At 31.6% G+C, this 25,375-nt stretch overlaps 3 protein-coding genes across 8 annotated transcripts in view; all 3 read right to left on the bottom strand.

Annotated features, from left to right (window-relative positions):
• LOC108547732 (uncharacterized) overlaps window positions 1-11,628 on the bottom strand; it is a 14,261-nt gene extending 2,633 nt beyond the window's left edge. The window contains exons 1-10 of one of the 4 annotated variants that reach the window (XM_017900374.1): window positions 10,892-11,223; window positions 9,834-10,135; window positions 5,419-5,458; window positions 5,169-5,331; window positions 4,826-4,980; window positions 4,431-4,517; window positions 3,989-4,138; window positions 3,129-3,314; window positions 2,631-2,762; window positions 437-503 (exon numbers count right to left, since the gene is read on the bottom strand). In XM_017900374.1, the coding sequence (XP_017755863.1) occupies window positions 437-503; window positions 2,631-2,762; window positions 3,129-3,314; window positions 3,989-4,138; window positions 4,431-4,517; window positions 4,826-4,980; window positions 5,169-5,331; window positions 5,419-5,445 (967 nt within the window). In that variant the 5' untranslated portion in view covers window positions 5,446-5,458; window positions 9,834-10,135; window positions 10,892-11,223. The other 3 variants (XM_017900373.1, XM_017900375.1, XM_017900376.1) reach the window with 3 other exon arrangements.
• A 1,985-nt stretch (window positions 11,629-13,613) lies between these two features.
• On the bottom strand, window positions 13,614-18,884 carry Eb1 (microtubule-associated protein RP/EB family member 1). Of its 3 annotated transcripts, XM_017900291.1 has the most exons (7): window positions 18,453-18,884; window positions 17,746-18,035; window positions 15,967-16,198; window positions 15,598-15,642; window positions 14,956-15,044; window positions 14,726-14,881; window positions 13,614-14,648 (listed from the first exon to the last, which is right to left on the bottom strand). In XM_017900291.1, the coding sequence occupies exons 2-7, from the start codon at window positions 18,010-18,012 to the stop codon at window positions 14,580-14,582; spliced, it is 858 nt and encodes a 285-aa protein (XP_017755780.1). In that variant the 5' UTR covers window positions 18,013-18,035; window positions 18,453-18,884; the 3' UTR covers window positions 13,614-14,579. The 3 variants fall into 3 exon arrangements, with proteins under 3 accessions (XP_017755780.1, XP_017755781.1, XP_017755782.1); XM_017900292.1 differs by lacking the exons at window positions 15,598-15,642; window positions 15,967-16,198 and adding an exon at window positions 17,073-17,337; XM_017900293.1 differs by lacking the exon at window positions 15,598-15,642.
• A 291-nt stretch (window positions 18,885-19,175) lies between these two features.
• On the bottom strand, window positions 19,176-21,241 carry LOC108547686 (spermatogenesis-defective protein 39 homolog). The gene is given in 9 exon segments (XM_017900307.1): window positions 19,176-19,301; window positions 19,374-19,550; window positions 19,634-19,875; window positions 19,971-20,115; window positions 20,180-20,207; window positions 20,280-20,416; window positions 20,497-20,728; window positions 20,807-20,973; window positions 21,056-21,241. Coding segments are annotated over 9 exon segments (1,329 nt in total). The 5' UTR covers window positions 21,131-21,241.
• Window positions 21,242-25,375: the final 4,134 nt, after the last annotated feature.

Here is a 25,375-nt window from a genome sequence, read left to right as displayed (position 1 = left end):
ACAAATTAAAAATTTAATATTATAAAAAAACAAATAACAATTTTTTAATTAAGTCCTCAAATGACCTATGTTTATCTACTTTTCTTTTCATCTCTTTTCGTGGAACATACTAATAAAACTCTATCGTAAAATCCCAGAATGCTATGTACACTTTATCACGCTCTATACAATCATCTTAGGATAAGGCTGTCGAGAAATGGTCGACGAGACATTTCAAATTGCAATTGTTTGTACGAAATTTATCTTTATTCTAATCATTTTATTTTGTTCAATTGTCAGATTTTAAAATCCTGCCTCATCGACTGGAAAAGTGGTTCATCGGAACGATCGGCTCGATGTATAGTGTTTGATGAACCACTCGGCCAGCCGATGGCCGTGTAAAAGGTCGTGTCGTAGTCCTCATCGAATTCCTTTGCCGACGAGTACACGGACTCACCCGAACTGTCCACGCGTTTCACACCATCCACTGTGTCCTCGTCACTCTTCGTATTTGTTTCCTGCAACTTTTACGAAAAAACACTGTATGAACCAGCATGTACAAAATGTATAAAAGAACAATGAGCATTTAAATTATAAAAATATGTCAGAAGCTCGGAAAAAATATTTAATATTCCCAACAAATATTAAATTTTTATTTCGTTTATTTTTTTTTAATTTAGGTAAAAGTAGGATGAAATGCATATTTTTTATAATTAATTTTTTTAAATACATTGAAGAACTTTGCAAATAGGTAATACTGACTTCTAATAAATTTTTAGTTTTATTTTATCAATTTGAAGTTATAGCACTTCCTAAGTTTATTAATTGTTAGTAATAAATTTGTGGAGGAAAATGGACGTAGCTAAAGAGACTCTGGATTTATCACTGGTGGAATATTTATAGGGTGATTTAGATAAAAGAAGGGAGAAGAAATGTTTGCAAGATAAAAGACAATTATGAATATGTCTGACAGAATCTTCGAGCACATTATCATTTGGTTATTTAGAAGAACTTATCTATATAGTACTAAGAAAATCGCTAGTGTTTCCAAGGTCTTGAAAAGTGCTAATTCCAAGCTTTTCGACAGAAGTATAGGTGATTCGCGATAACTATTTAATTGTATAGTGTGTGTTATGGTGAAAGTTCTTAGTCTAGTTATTTTGTAATGTTACTAAATCGTTATGTCGACTGTAAAAAATTGGTAAATTTTAGAAAACTGTAAAGTATTCGAGTTAACGCGTAAATCTCAAAAACCTGCTAATGATTATTCTGAAAATGTGACTTAAAGTTTTGTTGATATATGTGTCAGTTAACATAAGTTAAAATTAAATTAGAATTAAAAATAGACTTAGACTTAAATAAGTTAGGACTAGTTTAAAACAAAAATGGTTGCAATGGAATTTTAAATTCATGTTATATTCGCCATTAATTCTGGTAATTTTACGAAGTCATCGAGGATTTTGCAAAAACAGAGATTTATCACTTTCACGGTAGCGCGGATATATCTATAATTACACACTGATGTCAAGAACGTATTATCTCGTAGGTAGTTACAGTTAATTTTTCTTATTTTTATGGATAAATATAGATTACGAATTATGAACTCAACTTCTTATGGAATTCCATCAGATTAACATCAAAACGATTACAAATTTTTATTAGTATATTAACGATCTACAAACTACACAAATATCTACAAACGTAATTACAATTACTAAAGTACAAAAACAAAATTAATAACAAAATTCTATCGAGCAAAAAGAGAATTATATTTTATCACGAAATAGTAAAATTTTATAGACAATTTGGAAAATTAGAAATATTGGTATATTTTAGTATTTTGTTATTTGGAAAAATTAATATTTTATGATTTGAAATTGTCTTGGGCTCAGGTAAATTACAATCTCGAATGTTACTTTACTAAAAATTAATAGGATATTTTAGATGCAATTTTGAAGAATTTATAGAATTGGATGTGTTGCAATATGTAAGAAAAAAGCTCGATTCATTAAGCAAGACAATCTTGAAACCGGATACAAATAAAAGGAACATTTATTTACACCCTGTGCACCATTATCTATGCTGTTTCTCGTAATTAGATGATTGCGAGTGTAATTTTTTCTCGCGGGGTAGCGTAATAAATGCAGCGCCATATATATCAGGATATTTATATCAAGAAACGATGAACTATGCGTCCGAATTTATCTCTACTTTTTCCAGAGCTATTAATGCCAATTTATGAGATTTCTTATCCACTTCTAATTGTTTCCACGCGATTTATCGAATGAACCGCGCGAGAATTCGAATTGAGCGCCATAACCTCAACTCTATGTTCTCCCTCTTTATGTTCTCTGTTCTTTTCTTTTACTACAAATCATGTAAATACTTTATATCTCGCTCTAATATAACTTTATTTACGTTAGACATCGATGATGATTGACCTTTATTTATATTATCCTTTATCGATTAATGTCTATAATCATTAGTAGGTTACTACATATAACGAAATATATTTCAATGCAAAAATAATAATTTGGATGAATTTCTAAACATTCTAACCAAATTTTTCATGCCCATATTAAACACAAGATAAAGAATGAAAACAAGATTACTACGTATATTATTTTTGCTGAGTTCTTTAGATTCATTACCAGAACTTTTTCGTTGTTCTTGTAAAATTCTTTAGTTTCCTCTTCGATGCTGATCAACTCGGTTAAAGACACTTCCTTCTCTACTTCGTTCTCGCTGCTAGCTAGACTGGATTCAGTACTACATTCGGCAGGCTGGAAAAAATCGTCGAACCACCAATTTTTCTTACAAAAGTCACAACTCAATGTTAGCGTGTGTAATATTATTGTTCCGTCAACCACGATGTCGAATAATTTATTTACATCGATCGTTAAATGCGTAGCACGGAACGAGTTTCAAAACTAAACTGTATTGACACTTTATCGACCGAGTGTTTCACATGAAATATCGACTGGTAATCCCAGTCGATAATTTTTGTTAGGAAATTGACTGATATTCCCGGCAGATTACGCTAGTTTTAGTTGAAACGTCAATTGGCGCCCAGTCGTTAAAGTGTAAACAAATGAAATACATGAATATAGGACCATGAAATGTACAATGTATTTTTATGCATTGCTTACGTTGAAATCAGGATCGTTCGTGCTGTTGCTCATCGCGAGTCTCTCCAGTTTTGCGTGTAACGTTTCATTTTCAGATTCGTCGGTACCCTCTTCGTCTGAACTGACTTGGGAAAATTTGCGTTTCATTTCGTGGTGTATGGGGCTTCCAACAGATTCTGTGGTCGATTTTTCGTCTGGTGTTGCCGCCTATAATCGTTTAACATACTTAAATCAGGTATCTTGTGATTAAAGATAATTAGTAAATGTATAATTTAATCACATTTATGTGATGGCTTGTAGAAATACTTTTCTCTGTAATTCATATTTCGGATTATTATACAATTAATGTGATTATAGGAGACTTTGTAACCATGTGAGATTACAATTTATTATACATCGAGGGTTCCTGAATCGTTCTATACTAACACAAACTCGTGATAATTCTATATGTTATTCTACTTATATTATACAAACATTGTATAAGTGACACTTCTAAGGCTACACAAATGACTGTACTACACGAGTACAAACGATTGCAAAATGCTTACGTACAAAATTGGAAACAAACACGAACTACTGTAGACATGACTGAAGATAATCACGAATTGTTACGAAATAACCCATACACATGTAACATAAATGTTCGACTACTAATGAACTTCACATGAACTATATAATAGTCATTTGCGATTATAAGAGCATTATGAAGTGATGTTATGAAGTTATGACTATGTATATGCAGTGATATATATGTATCCTTATAAATCACTGCATATTTACCACACCATTCGACTCTAATTTACTATAATCGATTGTACAGAAAATAGCACGAAAGGGCCCCGGATAGTGTTAACGACTTGATAAAAATAAATTTGTCTTACCGGCTCAAGATCCATGTGGCATATACGAATTTTCGTCGGTGGTGGCGACGGTGATGATTTAGTCGTATCCAAACAAGACAAAGTCGACAGTGTCAATCTGATGGATCTGATCAGAGCCTTCTTGGCCTCAATCATCGACAACCTCTTGTCCTACATCCATCACCGAGACTATTATCGTGCTAATTTTAATCATCTGTCTAAAGACTAACCGATTTGAAAAAAAATGGCTACTGTCATCGAACACTAGTCGACTAGTATCGACTATCGAATCTCTTCGCAACACATTTGACAAACAATTACGGTATGGCAAATTTACAATTATTAATTACAAAGAATGCGATCTTGGAATATAAACATGGGATTATTTGTTACTATTATAGACAAAGGACAATCGATGGATCAAACACATAGCTATAAGAAAACAAATGCAATGAGAATTTACCTTGGTTAATGACTTACGCCTCGCTGATTTCACTGCCTTCAAATTCAGTGCCCTTAATCGCCTACGATGCTTCTGCACAAATTTCACCTGGGAACAGATTTCGTGCATTTGTTAGAAATATTAATTTTGTGTAATCCGCTAAAAAAGGGATTAGGTATAATTATAAATGATATAAATACAATTATAAATGATATAGGTACAATTATAAATTTCCCTTGAACACAATTTACACCTAAAAATTTAGTAATTTGTATATGTGTGTATTTTATAAATTACGGATCTTAAATTCTTAGCAATTTTAATAATTTCGAAGTGAAAATTTATTTATAACATAATCAGAACAATTGCAGGTTTTGTTAATTTCTTTAAGCTTTAAGAAATACATTATTGCATACCACGGTGCTCGGTTGGATTTGAGGATACCCCAAAATAAAGGCACCTACGTTGAGTCCACCCCTGATGATTCGAAGAATCACCAGTCCTGGGAGGAAGAGGATCCATGGCAGAGGTCTCACAAGCTCTATCTTTCCAAACACCTTACCATTCTCTTCTATTTCATCATAATAGAAATAATTTGATAAAAATTCGTAAATACCTATATTTTTGTTTCATTTTTACTTAAATTCTTTTTAGACTGGTTAAAATAGGTGAAGAGACTTTAAATGTTTCCTAAACATCTTGCTAAATATCTCCCGATTTTCACGCGGAAGCTGCAATCTGAAATTTAATCGAGCATACCAGCCGTGCTTTCCTGAGATGGTAAGCTCCATTGTGCTGACTTTTCAACTACCCATAAGAATGAATCTATGAGCTTAAATAACGTCTGGCCCACGGAAGTTTGTGACGTGGTGATTATCACTGATTCTATCCATCCCGTTATACCTTCTGATGACTTTGGTACCTGGTGTATAAAAAGAAACAGGTTCTTGATATAGTTTCTCTTCTATTTATTCGTTTATTTATTTTGCCTGTAATGACCATTACTTACGGTGATCGTAGATACTTCATTCTCCATGGTTGAGCCTGATCTACAAATAGAAAGTAAATTATAAGTCGATTACTAGTTGAAATAGTAGTCTGTGTAAATAATATAATAGACATAAAAGTTATAATTATTCAAATTTATGAATACTAGTTTGACTTTTTAATTTAAGAATATTCAATTACTGGTATTGAACGTTAATGGTACATAATACAAATTTTAAAAAAATATATTCAATCTCAAAAGTAAAGGAGGATTTATCGACACTATATTTTAAAATTACTCCTCTGTTAAATAAAAAGAATAATTAACTTCATATTTTTCCCTTGCAGTTTTCAAATATTAACCTTACGTTTATCAACAAAAGGTAATTGAGGATCGAAGTAAAAGAATCTTCAATATTATATCCTGTGAAAAAATCGAAGAACAATTTGCTTAAACAATGACCTCGTCTAAGGTGTTATTCGAACAACTTCAAACGCTTTAAAAGCCATATTGGTTAAACACTCGTCAGTGCGGACACTGCTGTGTTAACGAAAGAACGGCAAACGATTTGCAAAAACATTACTTAATCAAACACGTACGTTATTTTTTTTTTCTCGCCTGATATTTGATATTTGACTCATTCTCCAGGATCGTCCAGTACCGTGATTTTCTAATCTTTTCTTCGGCAATGAATAATCTGGAGCTTACAGTGGGGAGCATGTGATAGCAATATTATTTGTAACGTCAGTTCTTTTTATAAAACCGGTATAGATAGTTCTACGTAATTTGTTTAAATTACCCTACATCGACCATTGCCGTGAAGTGTGATTCAACCACCATAATCACGCGGCCTCGTGTTGATTGTTCCGTTGGCGGGAAATTAACGAAATAAACGCCCAATGGATGAAAGGGTATCACAAAATCTCGAGGTTATCATCTATGGAACGCTCATTCAACATAAAAAGTTGCAGAAACATTTTTCTCATTGTGATCCGCCATTGTAATCTACTCCATTTTGAATACACACATGTTGGAAAAAAGAATATGGACATCGCTTCATTTGCCAAAATTTCATTTAAATCCACTGTACTTATAAAGTACACGTGCATTGTGTTGCAATTCAAAGTCAATGTCATAAATTTTGCTTCCTATAAATATTATATATTGCATTTGTTATATTCATAAAACTTTTAAAAATATTTTATACAAAAATATATCTTTTATTTTACAGGGAAATAAAATTTGGTAGGAATTCCAATATTAATATAAACGATATTTAAATAGCGCACGAGAGTTATAAATATAACGTGCTTAAGTAGAGACATTATGGAATAAAGTAAGCATAATTTCCACGGAACTATCGTCGAATTATCAACACATAATAAACGAAGTGCCACTGAGACCATTAGCACGATCTTAACGTGCAATTGTTCGAGCTATAAATGTCGACAGCGTTATGCTAGAATTAGCAGAAATGATAAAGCCATATACTTTCGCTCGGCACAACTTTCGTGATACAGACATGTTGGCCTATGACACGAACTAATAACATTTTCGACTTTGTTCTTAACGGGGGTTGTTTGTCCAGTTCGTTGATGGCTTCACGCGAATAAAACTCTCTTGCATTAAGCCGTAATGAGACGGTAATAAATAAACAATAAGAAATGCAGCGGTGATAGTTCGCTATCGAGAAGGCATGACCCCGTCCTATCGCTTGACAAGCGCAGAAACTCCCATAATACCCTGCTGGAAAACGCGATGTCAGTGGTGTGAAATAAAAAGGGAACCCTTCGTTGTCCAATCAACGATGTAATCAACTATTATGTGACTTCTTTTCAATTTTTTAATGCATCCTTTAAAAATAATGTTTATATAGTTTTTTTTTTAATAAAACGAAATTTTATTATCTATTATTATGAGGGGTAATTATTATTTTTATTAGAATGAATTTGAATATGATTTTTGTAAATAGTTTTGTAAATAGAAAACTTCTTTTTCCAGATCTTAGACACAGAAAAAATTCTCGACAAAGAATATTTATTAAATAGTTCCATGAACCAATTTATTATTTCTTCAACTTATACACCTGTTACTCAAAATTCAACACCTAATACTCAATAGGAAAATAAAATAATAATCTATAGAAGATCATATTTTTTAAAATTAATTCAATAGAGAATTTATAAAAGATACCTAATACTCAATAGGAAAATAAAATAATAATCTATAGAAGATCATATTTTTTAAAATTAATTTAATAGAGAATATATAAAAGGGCAAAATGAAGACGTAAACGTCAAAAACAAATCTAACAGATGACATAACTTCAGCACTGACATTTTTCTTAATATTACTCTACATGTTTGCTTATTATCCAGAACAGAAAGATTTCAGCTGAACTCTCCAAGAATACAAATGCAAACAAATGAGTTATAGAAGCATATATTTTTGTTTATAATTATCGAGTACATATGTACTCGACGAATTATCATGCTAGATTTTCTGAATACTCACGTGAAGGAAAACTTCGTCTCAAGATGTTGAGATATTCTTTCAACGATGAATCATCAACCCGATTAAATCTAATTATATATTTCACGTAATCCTGAGATCGTTTCCATATTCAACGATATAATTACATTTATCAGTAACAAAAATGAGGAAAGCAATCCGTCGTTCAAATGTCAACTCTGACATCACTACAGACTAAACTGAAGTATACCTTAATTGAGAAACTAGAAACAATGTAATTCGATTAAAAAATTACAATAGAAATATTCGAATTGAGAAATTAAAATTACTCTATTCATTGAATACACCAATTTTACTTAATCAGTACAATATATTCTTTTACATATCACTCAGTACATAAAAATCTGGAACAAGCTGATACCGACATTGAAAGAGCTGATGTCTTTATACCGACATAACACTAGAACTACCAGCTTCTAACATGTATCTAAATATGGCACACACATATGATAAATGGTATAATAAAAATGAATAGGTATACATAATCACGTTTCCATATGAGTAAATATTAACATTAATTTTGCCAAAAGCAGCTACCACTAAGTGCAAGAATACCATAAAACCTACCATATTATCAGTCTGATAATCCTAATATTAAACCAGCCCAAACACCAACATCATCTACAATCAAAATTCTTTACGAGTTTGTCGAACAAGAAGAAAACATAATCTAACCATTATAACTCGTTACTTCTATTCTATGTTCACGAATTAACAATTGCTGCAAACAGATTACTTAGCGCCAGTAGAATGGTACGCTGATAAAATAGAATGCTCTAGTGATAAGTAGATAAAGCGAGACTTGCAAAATGCATTGGTACGTAATCATGGTTACAGGACATTATAAAAACGCAAATAGAAACTAAGAAACTCTCATTCGAATCTCACTACTGTCGCAGAGGATTCACCTTCGCTGTTTATCCACCGACCAAGGTGGTTTGCTCGCTGTTCGAATTTCATGAAACCGATCACGTATCACGCATCGGTTGGCGCGAAATTTTTCTCGTCGAGGCCACGACGAGTTTGTCCAGCAAATAAACAATAAAGAAAAGTAACGATAATTTTACTATCGAGAAGGCATGACCTGCTGTTATCCGCCACGAAACGCTGCTACTCCCATAACGAACGCCACGGACGTGAAATAAAAATGGTCAATAACGACTAGCAAGAAAAGAATAACACGACACCGGTTACGAGGGTACATGTATGTAAACAATAATTATTACTCGAATTAGGAGATGAGAAAAGAAAAGTGAGGTTAGAAAAATGTGACTTTGGAAGGGGAAATGTGGAATACGATATCGAACTCAAAGAATTCTTTGTTATTGAATAATACAATTGAATAATTCGATTGTTCAATAGACATTATTATTTGGACGACATCTCGAAGCTAATGGAGTCTCGTGTGGATATTCAGACATTTTCATTCATCATTTATTCGTCTCGTTTTAACTTTTTTATATTATTTTCATTTACTCTAGAAGAGTTTGGCGAGATAAACTACACTGTTTGTTAATTATTTGCTAATTATAATAACGTAATTACAAGCGATTGAGGAGATGTAAACACATAGATAAACATAAACATAAACATAGTTCGATTATAGATAAATTTCATTCTTTCGTCATCGCGCAACACGGAATTTATCATCATTATTTCTATAGTAATTCGGTAAGCTGTTATTCGAGCATCGTTTTATTCCAAAATTCGCGATATATCTGTATACTTTCATCTCTATATACTAATAACATTGCGAAGGAGAAATTATTAAGGAACCAAGTTGGAAATTACCATTTCCCCTTATCGAATCAAATTTTTCTGAGCTATAAATACGATTTAAAGATCTGTCGTGTATATCGCATAAGCCTAATACGTTATGAGTGGAAAATGGTAACGAGACTCACCGAATCGTGGAGAACGAGGAACAGTAACGTCGACGACCACTGCTCACAACCGACTACTACGGAGAAGCTTCACAGAAGTTTGTTTTTCTGTTGTTTAGGTCGTCGAGGGCAGAAGAAATCGAACGGTTACCGAATCGGGGCGAGCTCCGTGAATTCAAATCGTTCTTACGTGAAATTCTGTATTTGCCCTTTCGAATTATCCTACCACTTCATCCTCGGAATGGTAACTCGCCTACTTCAGCGATTCGAACGTCACTCTAATTATTGTCAAGGTCCAGAATAATATAAGCGATGCTACGTTCCTAATAATTATAGTTGGAAATATGTAAAACAAAAATATCTAATTGGAATCGAGATCGATGCGAAGCAATTATTTACTGCAGGATTAATCTCGTTTCCTAAGTAACTCTGCGGTTGCTGGTGAGATGGGTATGTGCTTTAAGCTTGTTAAGTTGACTAGATCTAGATCTGTAATATGTAACTAGTTGCACTATTTATGGATGGTTATAATTAGAGTGGTATAATGAAATTAGATTTGTTAGATACATTATTATTTTTATCACAATTAGATATTCGATATTTCAGTACCCTTATCGCACGAAAGTTAACATTAATTCTAAAAACATAAAAATAAAAACATCTACACAAAGACTTCGATGGTTCCAATGTTGATGACATATTTGAACTCCATTTCCGCACATAGATTAATAAATTAAGTAATTTATTAATCTATAAGCAACAAAGTTAATTTAAATTAACTTAAAAAGCTACAACGATTGGAAAAATCGATATCCAAGTTACCAAGTATCGTTCACCATAAAATTGCATAAAAGAAAAGAACGCAGATCTGCCAATAAATCGCAATCTAAACCGGGATCAATTTCTCCATCCATCAAAACAGATCCTGAACAATGCACACGGTGTATCAAACAACAAAACGAAGCAAACAACTGGACAACACGAAAATCGTTTTGCCAACTCGTTCGAGTGAAAAGACGAACAAGAGAAGGGAAATGGAAAAAAGGAAACTAAATGGAAAAGAAAAGAAATACGATTACTTTGGAACGAAGCACAAAAGTATCCCTCGACCTCGGTTCCGGCAGATTAATCAGTCAGTGGCATCGAACCCTATATCCTACTCAGTCAAGCCGGTCTAATCGACAGGCACCATGAAACAGCCACGGAAGCCTCACAAACGCAGGTCGAAAGGCGATCGACTCGCGACTGGCGCACGCCATCGAATCGGGTCGTCGCGAAGACCGCAGATCGGTCTCGTAAAAATCGCGTTACATAACCTCGCTTCTCTGCTCGCTTCCTGTCGCGAGAAACCGCGAGAAAATCGAGCAAAACGCGATCAAGGAGCGAAAAAAGAACCCAACATTCTTTGGATCTCTCACCTGGTCAAAGATGGCGTCGATCAAACGCCGGATACCAATTAGGTTCCTCCAGAGGAACTTCCTTTCTTTCACCCTTTCCACGCCGCTTGACGGTCCTTTCTGGTCGGCCTTCCTGATCAAGACGACGGGTAGCGGTCGCGACACTCGCGATCGAGGTCTCTACAGCGGCTCGCTGGAACGACTGGCGACGGAGAATCGTCAATCGCGAACCTTTGGCCGGCGCCGTATCTCCGTGGTTTCTTCGTGATCACGCACACTCAGCCACGCCGGAGGATAGTTTCTTCCCGCTACTTCGTAGGTTTCTGCGTCGGGGACGAAAAGCCGGTCTGTCCGTTCCCGATGCCGGTACTATGATGCAACGCGGATGGACGGACGCGAAACGATCGTGTTTGAGTCTTATCTCGTTTGGGGACATCGGTTGAGAGACTTGGGTGCTGAAGATCACGCGCTGTTAGTTTGATGATTCCTCTTGGGAGGGGTTTGTATGTGGTTTGATAATGTCTCTGATGATTGGAAGGTTTCTGTAGTTTTGGGGTTACTTGATGTGTTGATAGAATTGTTTTGGGGTTGAGAGAGAAGTTATAGTACTGCTGGTAGCCACTGACTGTGAGGAATAAAGATACGTTTGATTAATGTGAATTCTAAAACTGATTTGCTTTGTGTTTCTTTGTTGGGTTGAGTACACGTGTATGTTAGAGAATATAAAATAAGGTAGGAACATATGGAGGTACAAAATGTGAAGATATTGTGGAGATACAAAATACTTCTTCATCTCAAAGATAGAAAAGAAAATCATAAATGGTATTTTAAATTTATTGTCAACATAGAAAGAGTTAGGAACTTTTAAACTGATGATTTTCTAAGAAAACTTGTTTAAAAAAATATTACTATTGTAATACTACTGCGCGATTTCCCCAATTACTATTACAATATAAATGCAGATAATTCAGAGAAGAAAATAATTTACATCTTGTCTTTTTATATGTTAACATAATGAAACCAGTCGTCGCAATTGCAATTTGTTAGCTAGCGAAATTGCAATTTTTATTTAGTATATGGCATTCTAAAATTTGTACATATAGATTACATATCAATTTAATTTCTCACAATAGGTGTTTCAAAAAAATCATCATTTAAGATAATGATAAAAAGTTATTTCAAAGTGTTTTTTGATGTTTTTGCATCATGTTTGTATTTCTTTAACGTGTGATTAGTTATGTACCTTATAAAACACTCCCATTTCCTGATACTCTCAAATTTTAATAGTATTAACTTTAAAATCAGCCTCATAAAAACACAAAAAACGCTTGATTTAAATGTAACATACAGTAGCGTTAATCGCAATAAATTAAAAATATTTGGATATATATATATTACAACAATGATACAATAATGCAGTATTTGAAACATCACTGATTGACCCAGATGTATTCTCAATATATGATGTCAAATATGTTTAGAAGAATAATATACGATACGATATTATATTATAAACGATTGAAAAAGATATTAAAAACTATTTTATAATATTTTTCCTTTTAATTCGAAATACTTAAAAAAAATTTATCCTCGTACTAAAAGTTAAAAAAAAAAAAAAAAACTATGCTATGTTGAATCCTATTAAACGTTTATTATCTCACCATTAAAATTTCAAATTTTGAAGCACATTCTCGCGATAAATCGCTGTATACGTACACATAGAGCAATGATCGTAGCACAAGTAAAGTGCATCATATCTCTCTCGTCTTTTGAAAGTTGTTACACCTATTTAATACGAGCATTATATCCTAATCAGACGATAATAACAGTAATCGACGCGTTACCTTAAAATTTATGTCCGATTAATTCTTAAAAGAACTTAAATGTTGAATACATAATTTGTCGTTTCTATTGATTAATAAATCTGATGACATTAATAAAAGACACGCGTACCCAGCCATACCACACACGTAGCAAATTATGCGCATACAGTTTCGCTTACGTGCTTGATACCCTTTCACTCGCCTCTCACTCATTCTTCATCATACAATTTACAAATTTCCTTCGTCAGCTTTTTTTACTTGTTTGACTTTTTATCTTTTCAAAAGCTAAGCGTTCCTTTGCGCTTGCAACGTAATTTTATCAATTATGTCGTACTGCTTGGAGATACACTTTGCGTTTGCTCTCTAATAATTCGAGTATTTCCTCTGTAATCTCAAGTTTATCGCTGGTTTTTAAGGCCATTCTCATTCTGAAAGACGGATCATGGAGATGCGAAGATGCTTGTGTCCTACTTGCGTGAAATAAATATCTGCAAATGAACTAGGTGCATCGATTTAAAATTCAATGTCCAAATCAAACAATCTTTCGCATCTCCAAAATTCAATTACGGTGGAAACGGAAGTGAATATCATCGTCGCTTTATTCGTATCATACTATATCTCGAGAAACACATATTTGTATTTCCGGAGCATACACTGTCGCATGACTTGTTTTAGATTTTAAATCGCAATCGCATTTACGAATTTTACAATTATATACTGGAAGTTTCAATAAGATAAAAATTATTTAAATAAAAAAGAAAAAACAAAGGCGCATGTAAAACTTGAAAAATTTAATTTAATTGGTTTCAAGAATCAGCTTCGACATATATCGTATATCGTTTCACATCTACAATTGGCAAAAATTAATGGTTTCAATATTAACAAATAATCGATTGTATCATTCGCTTTGCGTCGCAATTGCACAAGGTAAATGACTGGAACAGGTTTGAAACAGTTACTATAGATTATGCGTTCATACAATCTACAGTTTCGGCAAACTACAACGAGGTACGAAAGGACAAACCGACGAGATTTCATCTATTTATCAATAAAAACAGTAGTGCATTTACAAACAAAAACACTCACACGTTGTTGAACATAGTTAACATAAAATCACTGTATAACAAACTGGATTCAGATAGTCCTCGAGTATCTGCATCCAAAAATATTTTCCTTTCTTTTCCTTCATATTTTGAGACTTGTCGATGTTCAAAGCTCTACCGTTATCTTAATTACGATAAAGAACTATGACAATATATGAACTGCTAATTCTGTTTTCCTTCTTAATAATTACTTCTCATAAAGTACAAGTTATTCAAGTGCATTATTCAATGTACTTTCTACTCTAATTATACGTGCGAATCTTTTAATGAACTCTTAGTGAACGTTTGTAACGAAATGAAGGCGAAAATGCTTAAATAGCTATACAAAGTAGCTTATCAATTATGCGAAGGGTACTGATACTGGCTCACAAATAGAATAAACTGAAACGCACTTGGATAATTCGCTGTCGTACTTTTTATAATGATTGTACAAAAAGAGTGAAGTTAATATTCTTCTTCGTCATCAGGCGCAAGACCATCTCCTTCTAGTTCTTCTGGGGGTGCAAATCCTTCCTAAGTAAACAAAGTAATAATAACAGTGTAAAATAATACAGTTTAATATTACGAGCTGTAATTTATTAGGAGTGTACCTCGGTTGCATAAAGGACATCTAAAATTTTCTGTACTATTGGTGGAGGATCTCCGTTATCACAATCTTGGCACATAACTTCGATATCACGTAATTTTCCAAAGTAAAAATCTCTTTCTTTCTCTAGCCCCTCTAGTGACATTTTTAATTCCATCAACTGTAAATAATTATTATTATATAGCATGAAGGTATAAAATAATTATTCAAAATAATTCTTAATTTCATTCATACCTGTGCACTGAGTTCATCAATTTTTCCAGACTCGCCACGATTTCCAACTCCTGTTTTCGCTTGTGGACGATGAGCTGGAGCTTTGTTAACTAAATTTAAAATTTGATACATCATTTGTATAATTCTTTTTTTTTTTTACTCATAATTATCTCTACAGATGCAATATGACACTTATTGTATTTACATAGATATGAATCACAAGAAAAGAGAATTTATTTAATAACAAATCTATTTTAATATTAAAAGAATACTGTGTAGACATTCTTATAAGCAGTGTTAACTATATTAAATGACACAAGCATAATCATCTATACAGTGAACTGTACAATAAAGAAAAATAAAGAGCATGCATTAATCTAATTATTCACAGCACTTACAATTAGCAAATAAATAAAGCAATATTTACATGACTTCATAAATAGTTAAATGAAGGATGGACAACTAAAATTATAAATCTTTTTTTTATAATTTTATACTACTTTTTCTTTGTTGTTATTTTAGTAAGAAATAATATACATGTATAAAATAATGACAAGAATTCTAATAAATCTATTAAATAAACCTTCCTTTAATACCTCCCAATAATAAAAACAAAAATAAATAAGAGAAACGAGCATAAAAATATTGAAAAAAAATAATTACTAGACTTGACGTTAGCTGCAGGTACAGGAGGCGAAGATCCCTCACCTGAAGCGAAATTTTTTTGATTGTTATTAGGACACACAAGCTCGTTGTTTTTTCATATATACAATTTAAGTAAAGAAAATTTGTATATAACAAAATAAATAAATATTTGTCTATCTATCGAAATTCTTAGCTTGTTTATTTATATCTTCTCTAATGGTTACTTTCAAATAAGCAAAACCAAACCATGTTGATTGTAAATTAGAGGGAAATTGATGTTAATTTAGTGATTATTCTTAAAAATAAGTTACTTTTAACAAATTTTCACGTTACGTTTAGTGGTGTAATTTCAAATTAAATAAAAGAAAAAGTTGTGATATAATGTACCAATACGAGCAGCCGGTTTAGACGAATTTACATCACGTGGTGTGGTGCGTTTTGCATTAGTGCCATGCGGTGCATTATTTCCACCACTACCCATGGACTCTCCTCCTCGCATAGCAAGTGCATCGTATGCCTCTGTTCTGGAGTAGTTTGCATCAAAGAATTTCTTGAACCATTGCAAAAACTCAAAGTTGTCTTGGAACCTGCCTTTCACCAGTTTATCAATTGGAACAATCTGCAAACGATTGCAAAAAGCATATGGAACAAAGTAACAAAAAAATTTATAAATTAACATAAAAAAATCTTGATGTAATAAAGTGTTGACAGTATCAATAATTTTTATAAAAAACCTAAAGTATCAAACAAAAAAGTGAAAAAAAAAGACAAGAAAATAATAATAAAGCAAGAAAAAAAGGGAATATTAGTTTATGAATTTTTATAAGTACTTTATTCTTAATTTGGAAATTTATAAACAGAAGATCTGATATTAAATTATACATTAAATTTAAAATCATAGTATATCTAACAAATTTTAATAAAATTATAAATTGTATATCATATATTGTATACCAACAAAGCTTGTGTTCCCTAGATACATTATGAAGATTAAAGAATATCCAATCTGTTCTATTCTCCTAAGACAATCTGTTCCTCCCTACTTGAATATATTTATAGACTGTTAAAAATAACATTCATGATACCATTCTACCACTATAGTAAATAGAAATTTTATTCATATATTGATGAATATGAATATCAAGCTGTTTATGTTTAAAGCATGTGCAATACTGACTATTGCAAAACTTAACATAATGGGGAAATAAATATCTGCTTACATGTGAAATGGATAAACAGTATATAGAGATAATGTGATATAAAATACCTTCAGTTTGTGTAACTATACATTTGTATGTGATTAAAATTGCAAAAGCAAGTGGTGCTTTCTACTATACTCAAAATATACATAAAATATGCTTTATGAGTGCAATTACATATGATCATAATAGATTTTAATGTAAGAATTAAATCATTTTTTTATCTATATGGGTAAAAATATATATATGACATGCAAAAAGCAAAATTACTAAATTAACACCATATTGCTGTACCCTGTTGGCGAGGGGCAATGTTACGTTGCTGTGTATGCTTTTGCTGGATTTGCGTCTGCTTTGATTGAGGTGGTAAAGGTACCAACTGAGGATTTGACAAATTATGAGTTCCATCAACACCAGAACCCAATGGTATACAACCACGAGCTTCATAAGCATCATATTCGCGGCCATCATAATTTGCATCAAAGAACTTCTTGAACCATTGTAGAAATTCAAAATTGTCTTGAAAGCGGCCTTTTACCAATTTGTCCACTGGTATTACCTGAACCATTTTCATAACAACTGAATTATGATTTTGTGCTTATTGCACTTTGTATAACACTTTTCAATGAAGCAATATGATTCCATACATTGACAGAGTATCTTGTTTCATTACTTCAGCTTACCTTGACACTAGTGTCTTATTTCATTAATATCTATATCAAACTATAATATTTTCTAACTTTTCTAATAAATCAGGCCTTATAAATATAAATGATGCTTTTAATTTTGATGGTATTATTGTCAATCCCACATTTCCTGATTACTATATAATATCACACAAAAAACTAAATATTAAAACATCCCAATCAATTAATTTTAAAAGAATCCTCAAAAACATTAGAAATCTTTTACCTAATATTCACTGCATAAATATATATCTATCAATACATATACATATATCACTTACCTTATCTACATTCATCTTTTTGAAACCACCTTGCAAAATTTTGAAATTCTGTATGTACTCGTGCTCAAGGTTAGTCTTGAACTTGACCCTCTTCAATGGTACACTTCCAGGAAAAAGCATATCCATAAATTGACAATAAACAGCTCCAGTACATAATTCTTCAATCTTGGTGAACGATGATTGCAGACAGTCATTTACCCATGCTAACATATCATGTCGACTCAAATTCTCAGTTGTCACATTTGTTGCATAAACATTAACAGCCATATTGGTCTTCCTTCAATCAGTAACTAAAACATAAAGATTTAAAAATAAAAGTAATAAAACATACAAACAAATTGTACGTTATCAATGCACTAATACAAACTAAAACGTATATGTTACACAGAGATACAATCAGTTCAAAAGTCCATCGTTAAACATAATGACTTAATATAGCAATTTTATTGAACAATTGTAAAGTGATCACTGATATCCTTTAACCGATTGATCTCGAAGCAGACTTAAAAGGAATAACATTCCATTCACTTTTTTGGCTCGAAACACTGACCGTCGACATATTCGGGGTTCTTTCTTCGACGTGCCACGACTTCAATGTGCGCATATTTTTGTAATAAATAACACTATCAAATAATTCAAAGCATAAAAACGAATTTTGAGGCATTTGGCCCTCTTTTTACCCTTAAGATAATCTTATAATAGCTTACCGTGTATCGCGGAAACACCGTAACACCAATCGGGAGTGGTTCCCGCACGCAGATGACAAATGAGTACTAGATCGTTCAAATGCGCACACAACGGAAACTTCTAACGGTTCCTTCGATAACGATTGGATGATGCACGTGTACTGCACCAGATTTCGTCAAAAAATTATACGATTATCATGAAGATTCTTCTTTTGTGCTTTTTCTCGAACGTATTTATTTTTACCGCGTATCCGATCTAGCTATTCCGTCGAATCGACCGCGTAGCAACAAAAATTTCACGCGTCTGTCAAAGGAATTAACAAACGAACACAACCGCACTCTAGAGATTTCAGTCGCCGGCAGATGAGTTCGTTGCTCCGAGATATGTTCAAAACCGAAGAATTCGCGATATCCGTTAACAGAAGAGATAAAACGTTTAACCCTGACTCACAAGGTGTGTACCATTTCACGAAGGCTACTTTATATTCGCCAATCACAACGGTCTTCTTGGACAAGAGCGCCAAACGTGCAGCTATCTCAAATTTTACTATCGTTCAATCATTAAGGATTGGTAATCTGTAATATTTCGCGGAAATATTTCAAACGACATAAATGAAATAATTTAAATATAAATATTTTTATGAGACAATAAATTAAAAATAATTCTGAAAATGCATATTTTAATAATGTATTGTTATTTCATGCAATAAATATTCAGATATAGTACAATAAATAAAATTATTTTTAAGTTTTCCATTTAACTGATGGCAATCGTAACGCACTTTCCGCGTAGAAATATTCTTCTGATTGGGGTTGTAATTTCGTTTTGTATTCCAACAATGCAATACGATCTGCTTGTTGTACAAGTATCTATAGAAAAAAAGAAAGAGATTAATATATGAATTAAACTTATTTCAAATATTTAACTGTTTATGTGCTCACGTCAATTGCTACTCTAAAACAATGCATATTTTTTGATAACTCCAATCGTCTTTCTATATTATCGACGTATTTTAAATATTTCTCAAGAATCTCAGGGGGTGCTTTATTTTTATGTAATATCTTTACTACATCTTCAATAGGAAGATGAATTTGTAACTTTTTACTCCCTAGCCATCCCTAATATATTAATAGTATATTATTATATTCGTTATATTATTAATTATTATCAAATTATTAAATTTTAATATAAGACATGTTACCTTTGTTAAAAGTAACTGATCAACATCATCCCATTCACTGGCTGATGCTTTAACTTCTAATACAACTTTTTGATACTGCCTAGGCGACACATCATGCTGTTGTGACAAAATAGTAGGAGACATTAATGTACTCTTTGGCAAATTCCAGTTACCTTTACATGCGTGCCTTAGGCAATCAAGAATAGCTGAATTTAGTTCAATGTTTTCATTTTCATATATATTTTTCACTGTCATTTGCCACTCTATGATTACATTAATAAATATCCATTTAATACATACTTGTGAAGTGAATTTCTGATAGTTATTTTAATAGTTAAAAGGAAGAAAGAAACATTACCAAGTAACTTTATGTAGGATTGAACAAACAAAGTTTCCTTCAATTCAGGTACAGCTGAAAATTGGGTTTTATAACTGTTCCGAAGTTTGTTCAATAGTCTATCAGGATCTCGAGTATTTTTTATGATAATATGTAAGGTTTTCATCTAAAATATAACAAATGACTTTGGTTTTATACAGAGTTATAAATTTTGTTATATCAAAACTTACAGCAGCATCCACTGATTGCCCTAACATTCTGTAGTGATAATAAATTAATTAGAAAATTAAGAAATGCAAGATGTACAAAATGTAGTACTTCAATACATACGTCAAAATATCTGTAATTTCATTTAACTGTAGCCTTGTGGAAAGATATTTTATATAAACATTCACAGCATCTGGTCTTTTTGCTAATATTCTTTGAACCAAAGTTCTCTTAAGAGTTTTTATAAGAAATAAAATAATCTAAAATATTTCTTTTATTTATTGTATATTAAAAAAATATTATTTTATAACTATAATAATTATAATACTAAAAAAATTACTATTAAAATTGCATTTCCATCGCCACTTAATATTGCTGCATCTAATAAAGCAGTTTTACTAGCAAGTGATTTATATTGTTCCAAAGAATATGGTTGTCCAAGTAAAATTTTTCTGAGAGTAATATCTGGTTGCATAGCAGCTGTTTCTAGATGAAAATTTTGCTGCAATTTATCTGTTGCTAAAACTATGAAATATAAAATATTTTCATGTTAATGTATAAATCTGTTTCTACTGCTTTTAAATTGCTAATCAATAGAAATGAAAGTTTATACTACTGCACTGAGAATCTTTATCTATATATGATTTTACTGACATACTGCAAGAATAAGAGTGTTTTTTGAGATAACAGATAAAATAGGCTTAAGTGGTTGATAATCAGTAGTAGTTTTTAAAGATCCTTCCGATGTTGGTGTATTCGAAATACCGGCCCATAATTTATCTGTATCAGTTTTTGATACTCCAAACAATTGATCCACCTGCTATTAATTTTCGAATAATTAAAAATGACAAACTAGTACGAATTAAAATTATTATTCTCGTTAATTGTATTAACTTAACCTCATTGTTCTCAAAACAGAATGATCGTTTCTCGCTACTGTACCAAAAATCTTCGTCATCTTTAGCAGAAGTCATAATTTTTAATATATCCCAAATAAAAAAATTTACGTATTTATTAATTACACTTGAACATCTATTACCAAATCACAGACAAAATATAACGTAGATCATATATCTTATGTTGACTTTGTGTCATACAAAATGAACGTATCAATCTTAAAAGAATTAAATTATATTTTACGCCCTCTACGATCTAGAATGGTAATTTTAGGATTGAGACATCATTATTAATATAATATTAAAATATATTAATAATTATAAATAGTACACTATTGATTAACAGCAATATTTTTTCTTCTTTTATAATCGTTTTATATATACAATATCAATTTTTAATAATGAAATAAAACTTTATTAATACAATTTGAATTTACATGATATAAATAAAAGTTTATTTCCTTTACTTTAAGTAAAAGTTTTGCAAAGTAAATGCTTTTTTGTTATATAATTTCGGGAATCATCTGGGCCCCTTACTGCTTCAGTACTATATATGACATTATCGATTTAATATTTAGAAAGACCATACGAATTTAGGAATTATATTCAACGTAACTTGCATAACCTATAAATTATATTTTTAACATCACCTTAGTAAAAATAATTATAATTTTAATAAGGCATTAAAGATATCTGAAAGTTATTACATGTTAAGATGTTGTAAATAGCCGTTAATGTTATTAAATAATTAAAAAATAAATAACATTTATTAACTAATTAGTAGACAATAGAATGTTTATTATTATAACTGTAGTAATTATTATCTATATTATCTTGTCACTATTCTTAATTGACAACTTTAATAGGTAATACCGTACATAAAATTCCTAGATAATGACCATTATGAACTTCATCTACATTTTATTATTCTATATTATTTAAAATAAAATTTATTAATATATCCTATCAAGCCAATGTAATAACTATTCCTTCTATGTGTTTTTTTAATAATATTTTTTTACGTGGTGATGGAGATAACTGAATAGTCACAATACAACATACGATCTATTTATTATTTACAACAACGTACCAATGTTACACAAAATGTACCACATCGTGTTTTTATTTAAATCACTTATCACACAATTTACAAAATGTTACTCATTCGCTCGCTATTTAAGTTCAGCTCGATAAATGGACTGCATTTAGAACTCGTTCTCATTGTTTCTATGGGGTTTCGTATTCTTTGGGCAAAACGATGTACATAAGGGAGGAATAGCAAATGTGATAGACTTTATGAAAATGAGTACTATGTTTCTTGTGTTGTTAGAAATTCATCCCATAAATAGGTTCGCGACAACAGTATTATTTTTATTATTTTGGATTTAAATCTCACTTTGCGTGTGTTGGAATATAGTTACATGACGTCGGTAGTACAGAAATCTTAGTAATTTCCCTATTAATAAATATATCCGATTAAAATTAGTTTCTCTTCTCCTTTGCGATAAATTCGACTCAAGCTTTAAAAATTTGTATTCAACTGCAATTAGTTAACCAGATTAATAAATTCATTTTTATATTAATTTTATATTAATTTAAGTGATTATAGCGAGCCATAAGATTTATTTCTGTCAGGCAGCATTCTTATAAATTATATAAACTTATAATAGCTGCAGAAAATTTAATTCACTTAGGTATAGCGTGTTAAAAATGTATCATGCCGTATATACAATTGTAATTGAAAATGGGAACAATTTTTCTACGAACAAAAAACAGTAAATTTTACTATATTTTTGTTCTTTTCCTTTGTTATGCTTTACTCTTACAGTATTTAAAATTTATAACAAAGATAACTATGTAGAGACTTCTGAACATTACTGTACACGTAAAACGACTTTAATTCAATCAACAAAAATTATACACAATACTTCGAAGTTATAGAACAAAAAAAGAAACGTTATCTCGAAAACACAAGCGTACAAAGTTCTGAGATTCGATTTATGAATTGCGCGCGTAATTTAAATATACGACGCTTGAACTCATTCAGTACATTGTCAAAGAAATTCGTTCGCTTAAAATATAGTTTTAATTCATTAACATAATATTTAACATTTAAAAAATTTAATAACTGTACATACTTTAACAAGTTTGAAAAAAACTTCAACGTTAGGTCGCTCGTAATATATTGTCGATTAGTCGAAGTATTCAAAAGCTTCTCCGATGTTTCATGTGTGCATTCGATTCTTTTTTTACAACAAACAAAATATAGTATATATTTTACCGTAACAACTATCCAATCATTCAGTATTAAAATTCTTTGATTTTAATACTACACCGCAATTTTACGCTTCCCCTAAAATATTAAAATATTAGTAGCCATTCAGCCAAACAACGATAGAAAAAGATTTGTCAGAAGTAACTAATAAAAAGTTCTTTTCAACCCTTTCGCTACTACGAACGATTATGTTAACATACAATTTTTATAGATTTTGATAAAGTAGTTTAAGAAGAAATGGTAAAAAGGGGCACGAATCATATATCAATTTGCGATAGTAGATAGTGTGTTCTTATTTCAAATTTTATCTAGCGAATTAGATAATTTGTCACAGTGTAGATAACTTAAAAAATAATAAGGATTTTAAACATATAATACCACATGATGTCGGGTAAAGATGGTTGTAACGAAAGGATTCAAGAAATTTCATCTTTCTTCGTAACAAACGAAGCTTGGTAAAATGTTCAGTGAAATGTAATCGAATTGAATAAAACTATTCCCGATCTCGATTGAAAACGTTAAGATTCACACGTACACGAAATATCCAGCGGGAATAAGAAAATCGCACAGCTAACTTCTTATTATGGCTAATAAACTATCTCGAATAAAAGTTTAAAAAGTTTGTGGGTACGACCGTGACGAATGGATGTGTGTTAGGGTTCGTTCTCGACCACTAAAATCTCGCCAGCGAGAAAGAAACGTAGTTTAAAATCCGAATACAACAACCTCTACTTTTCGCGAACCTTCAATCCGTGTTTTTAATATTTTAGAACATGTCTAAGTGCTTTTCATCTACACTACGTTGTTTTTCTGTTCGACACCTATAACTTTTGTCTTTATTCCACGCATTTACACTTAAGTTAGGTTATGAAGTAAAATTCATTTTCACTTCTGGTCCTCTATATCTCTACTAGAGAAGCTTTAAGGTAAGCTTTAACCTACAATCGGTAACAATGAATAAAATTACCTTAGCTACCGACCTCAAAAATACGTTTTTCTGAATAATTCACTATCTTCTTTAAATTCTTAGCACAGGAAATGTACAATTGTTTACTGTTATTTTTATCAATTTTGACTTATTTTTTAAAGGTTAAAAGATCGGTTGCAATATAATTTTTTATCGTAATTTCTAATAAATTGTTGAACAGAATTATTTTCCCAAATATTGTAAATTGTTCTCAAATTTCAATTTTACTCAATTTTATAGTAATTGGAAAGAAAATTATGGGATATATAAATTAATAGATGAAAAGCACATGTTTCTTGTGATGCACACACAGATGACGAGCATGGACAGCCGAAAAGGTGGACGGATGGCTGTATGATGTTCCTCTCACTTTTTCTAAGTTAAGAACGAGTCTGGACGATTTATGCCCCCGAATTAGAACGCGAACCCTGCCTCACCATGTTTTTTGATTGCACTTTACCGACCGTTAACACTGCGCATTGCACGGGGATTACCGATTAAGAAAATCGTGAATTATGTTTCGCTTAATCAAGCACTCGTTGCTCTTAATTATGAGAAATTCATTCAAACAATTAGTATCATACTTTACATGAAAAATCATAAAAAATAACAAAAATTCTAACCTACAAAAAATTCGAATTATGTTATATAAAAAAGAAATCGTTAAAATAATAAAAAATAATAGAAACAAAAATAACTGAGTTATTAAGAAAGAAAGCAACTTACCGAAAAACAACGAGTACCACGGATGGATCGTGATATTTTTTAAGTAAAATTATAGTCGGTCAGTGTGTATGCGTGAAAAAGTACACATAAACGATATCTATCCATATACCCGAATGTATACACGATAATTTGCACGCACACCTTCACCTGCATAATGGACAAGTCGCATGTGCGTGCGTCACACACACTAAACGCCTAAGCGCAGCGCGACCGCGTACACATAATGATACAAAGTGTTCCTAAAGTCCATAAGATCTCGAATCGAAGACGCAGTTGAGCTCTCATATTACTGTTCTACTGATACTGCGCAAATTTTCTGTTCTCTTATTATTCTACTCACATACACATTCGTTTA

The sequence above is a fragment of the Eufriesea mexicana genome, unplaced genomic scaffold (assembly GCF_001483705.2).
Source record: "Eufriesea mexicana isolate 0111107269 unplaced genomic scaffold, ASM148370v2 scaffold1140, whole genome shotgun sequence".
Classification (NCBI taxonomy): Eukaryota; Metazoa; Arthropoda; class Insecta; order Hymenoptera; family Apidae; genus Eufriesea; species Eufriesea mexicana.
The sequence above is the reverse complement of the archived record's forward strand: the minus strand, read 5'-3'. Positions and strand labels throughout refer to the sequence as shown.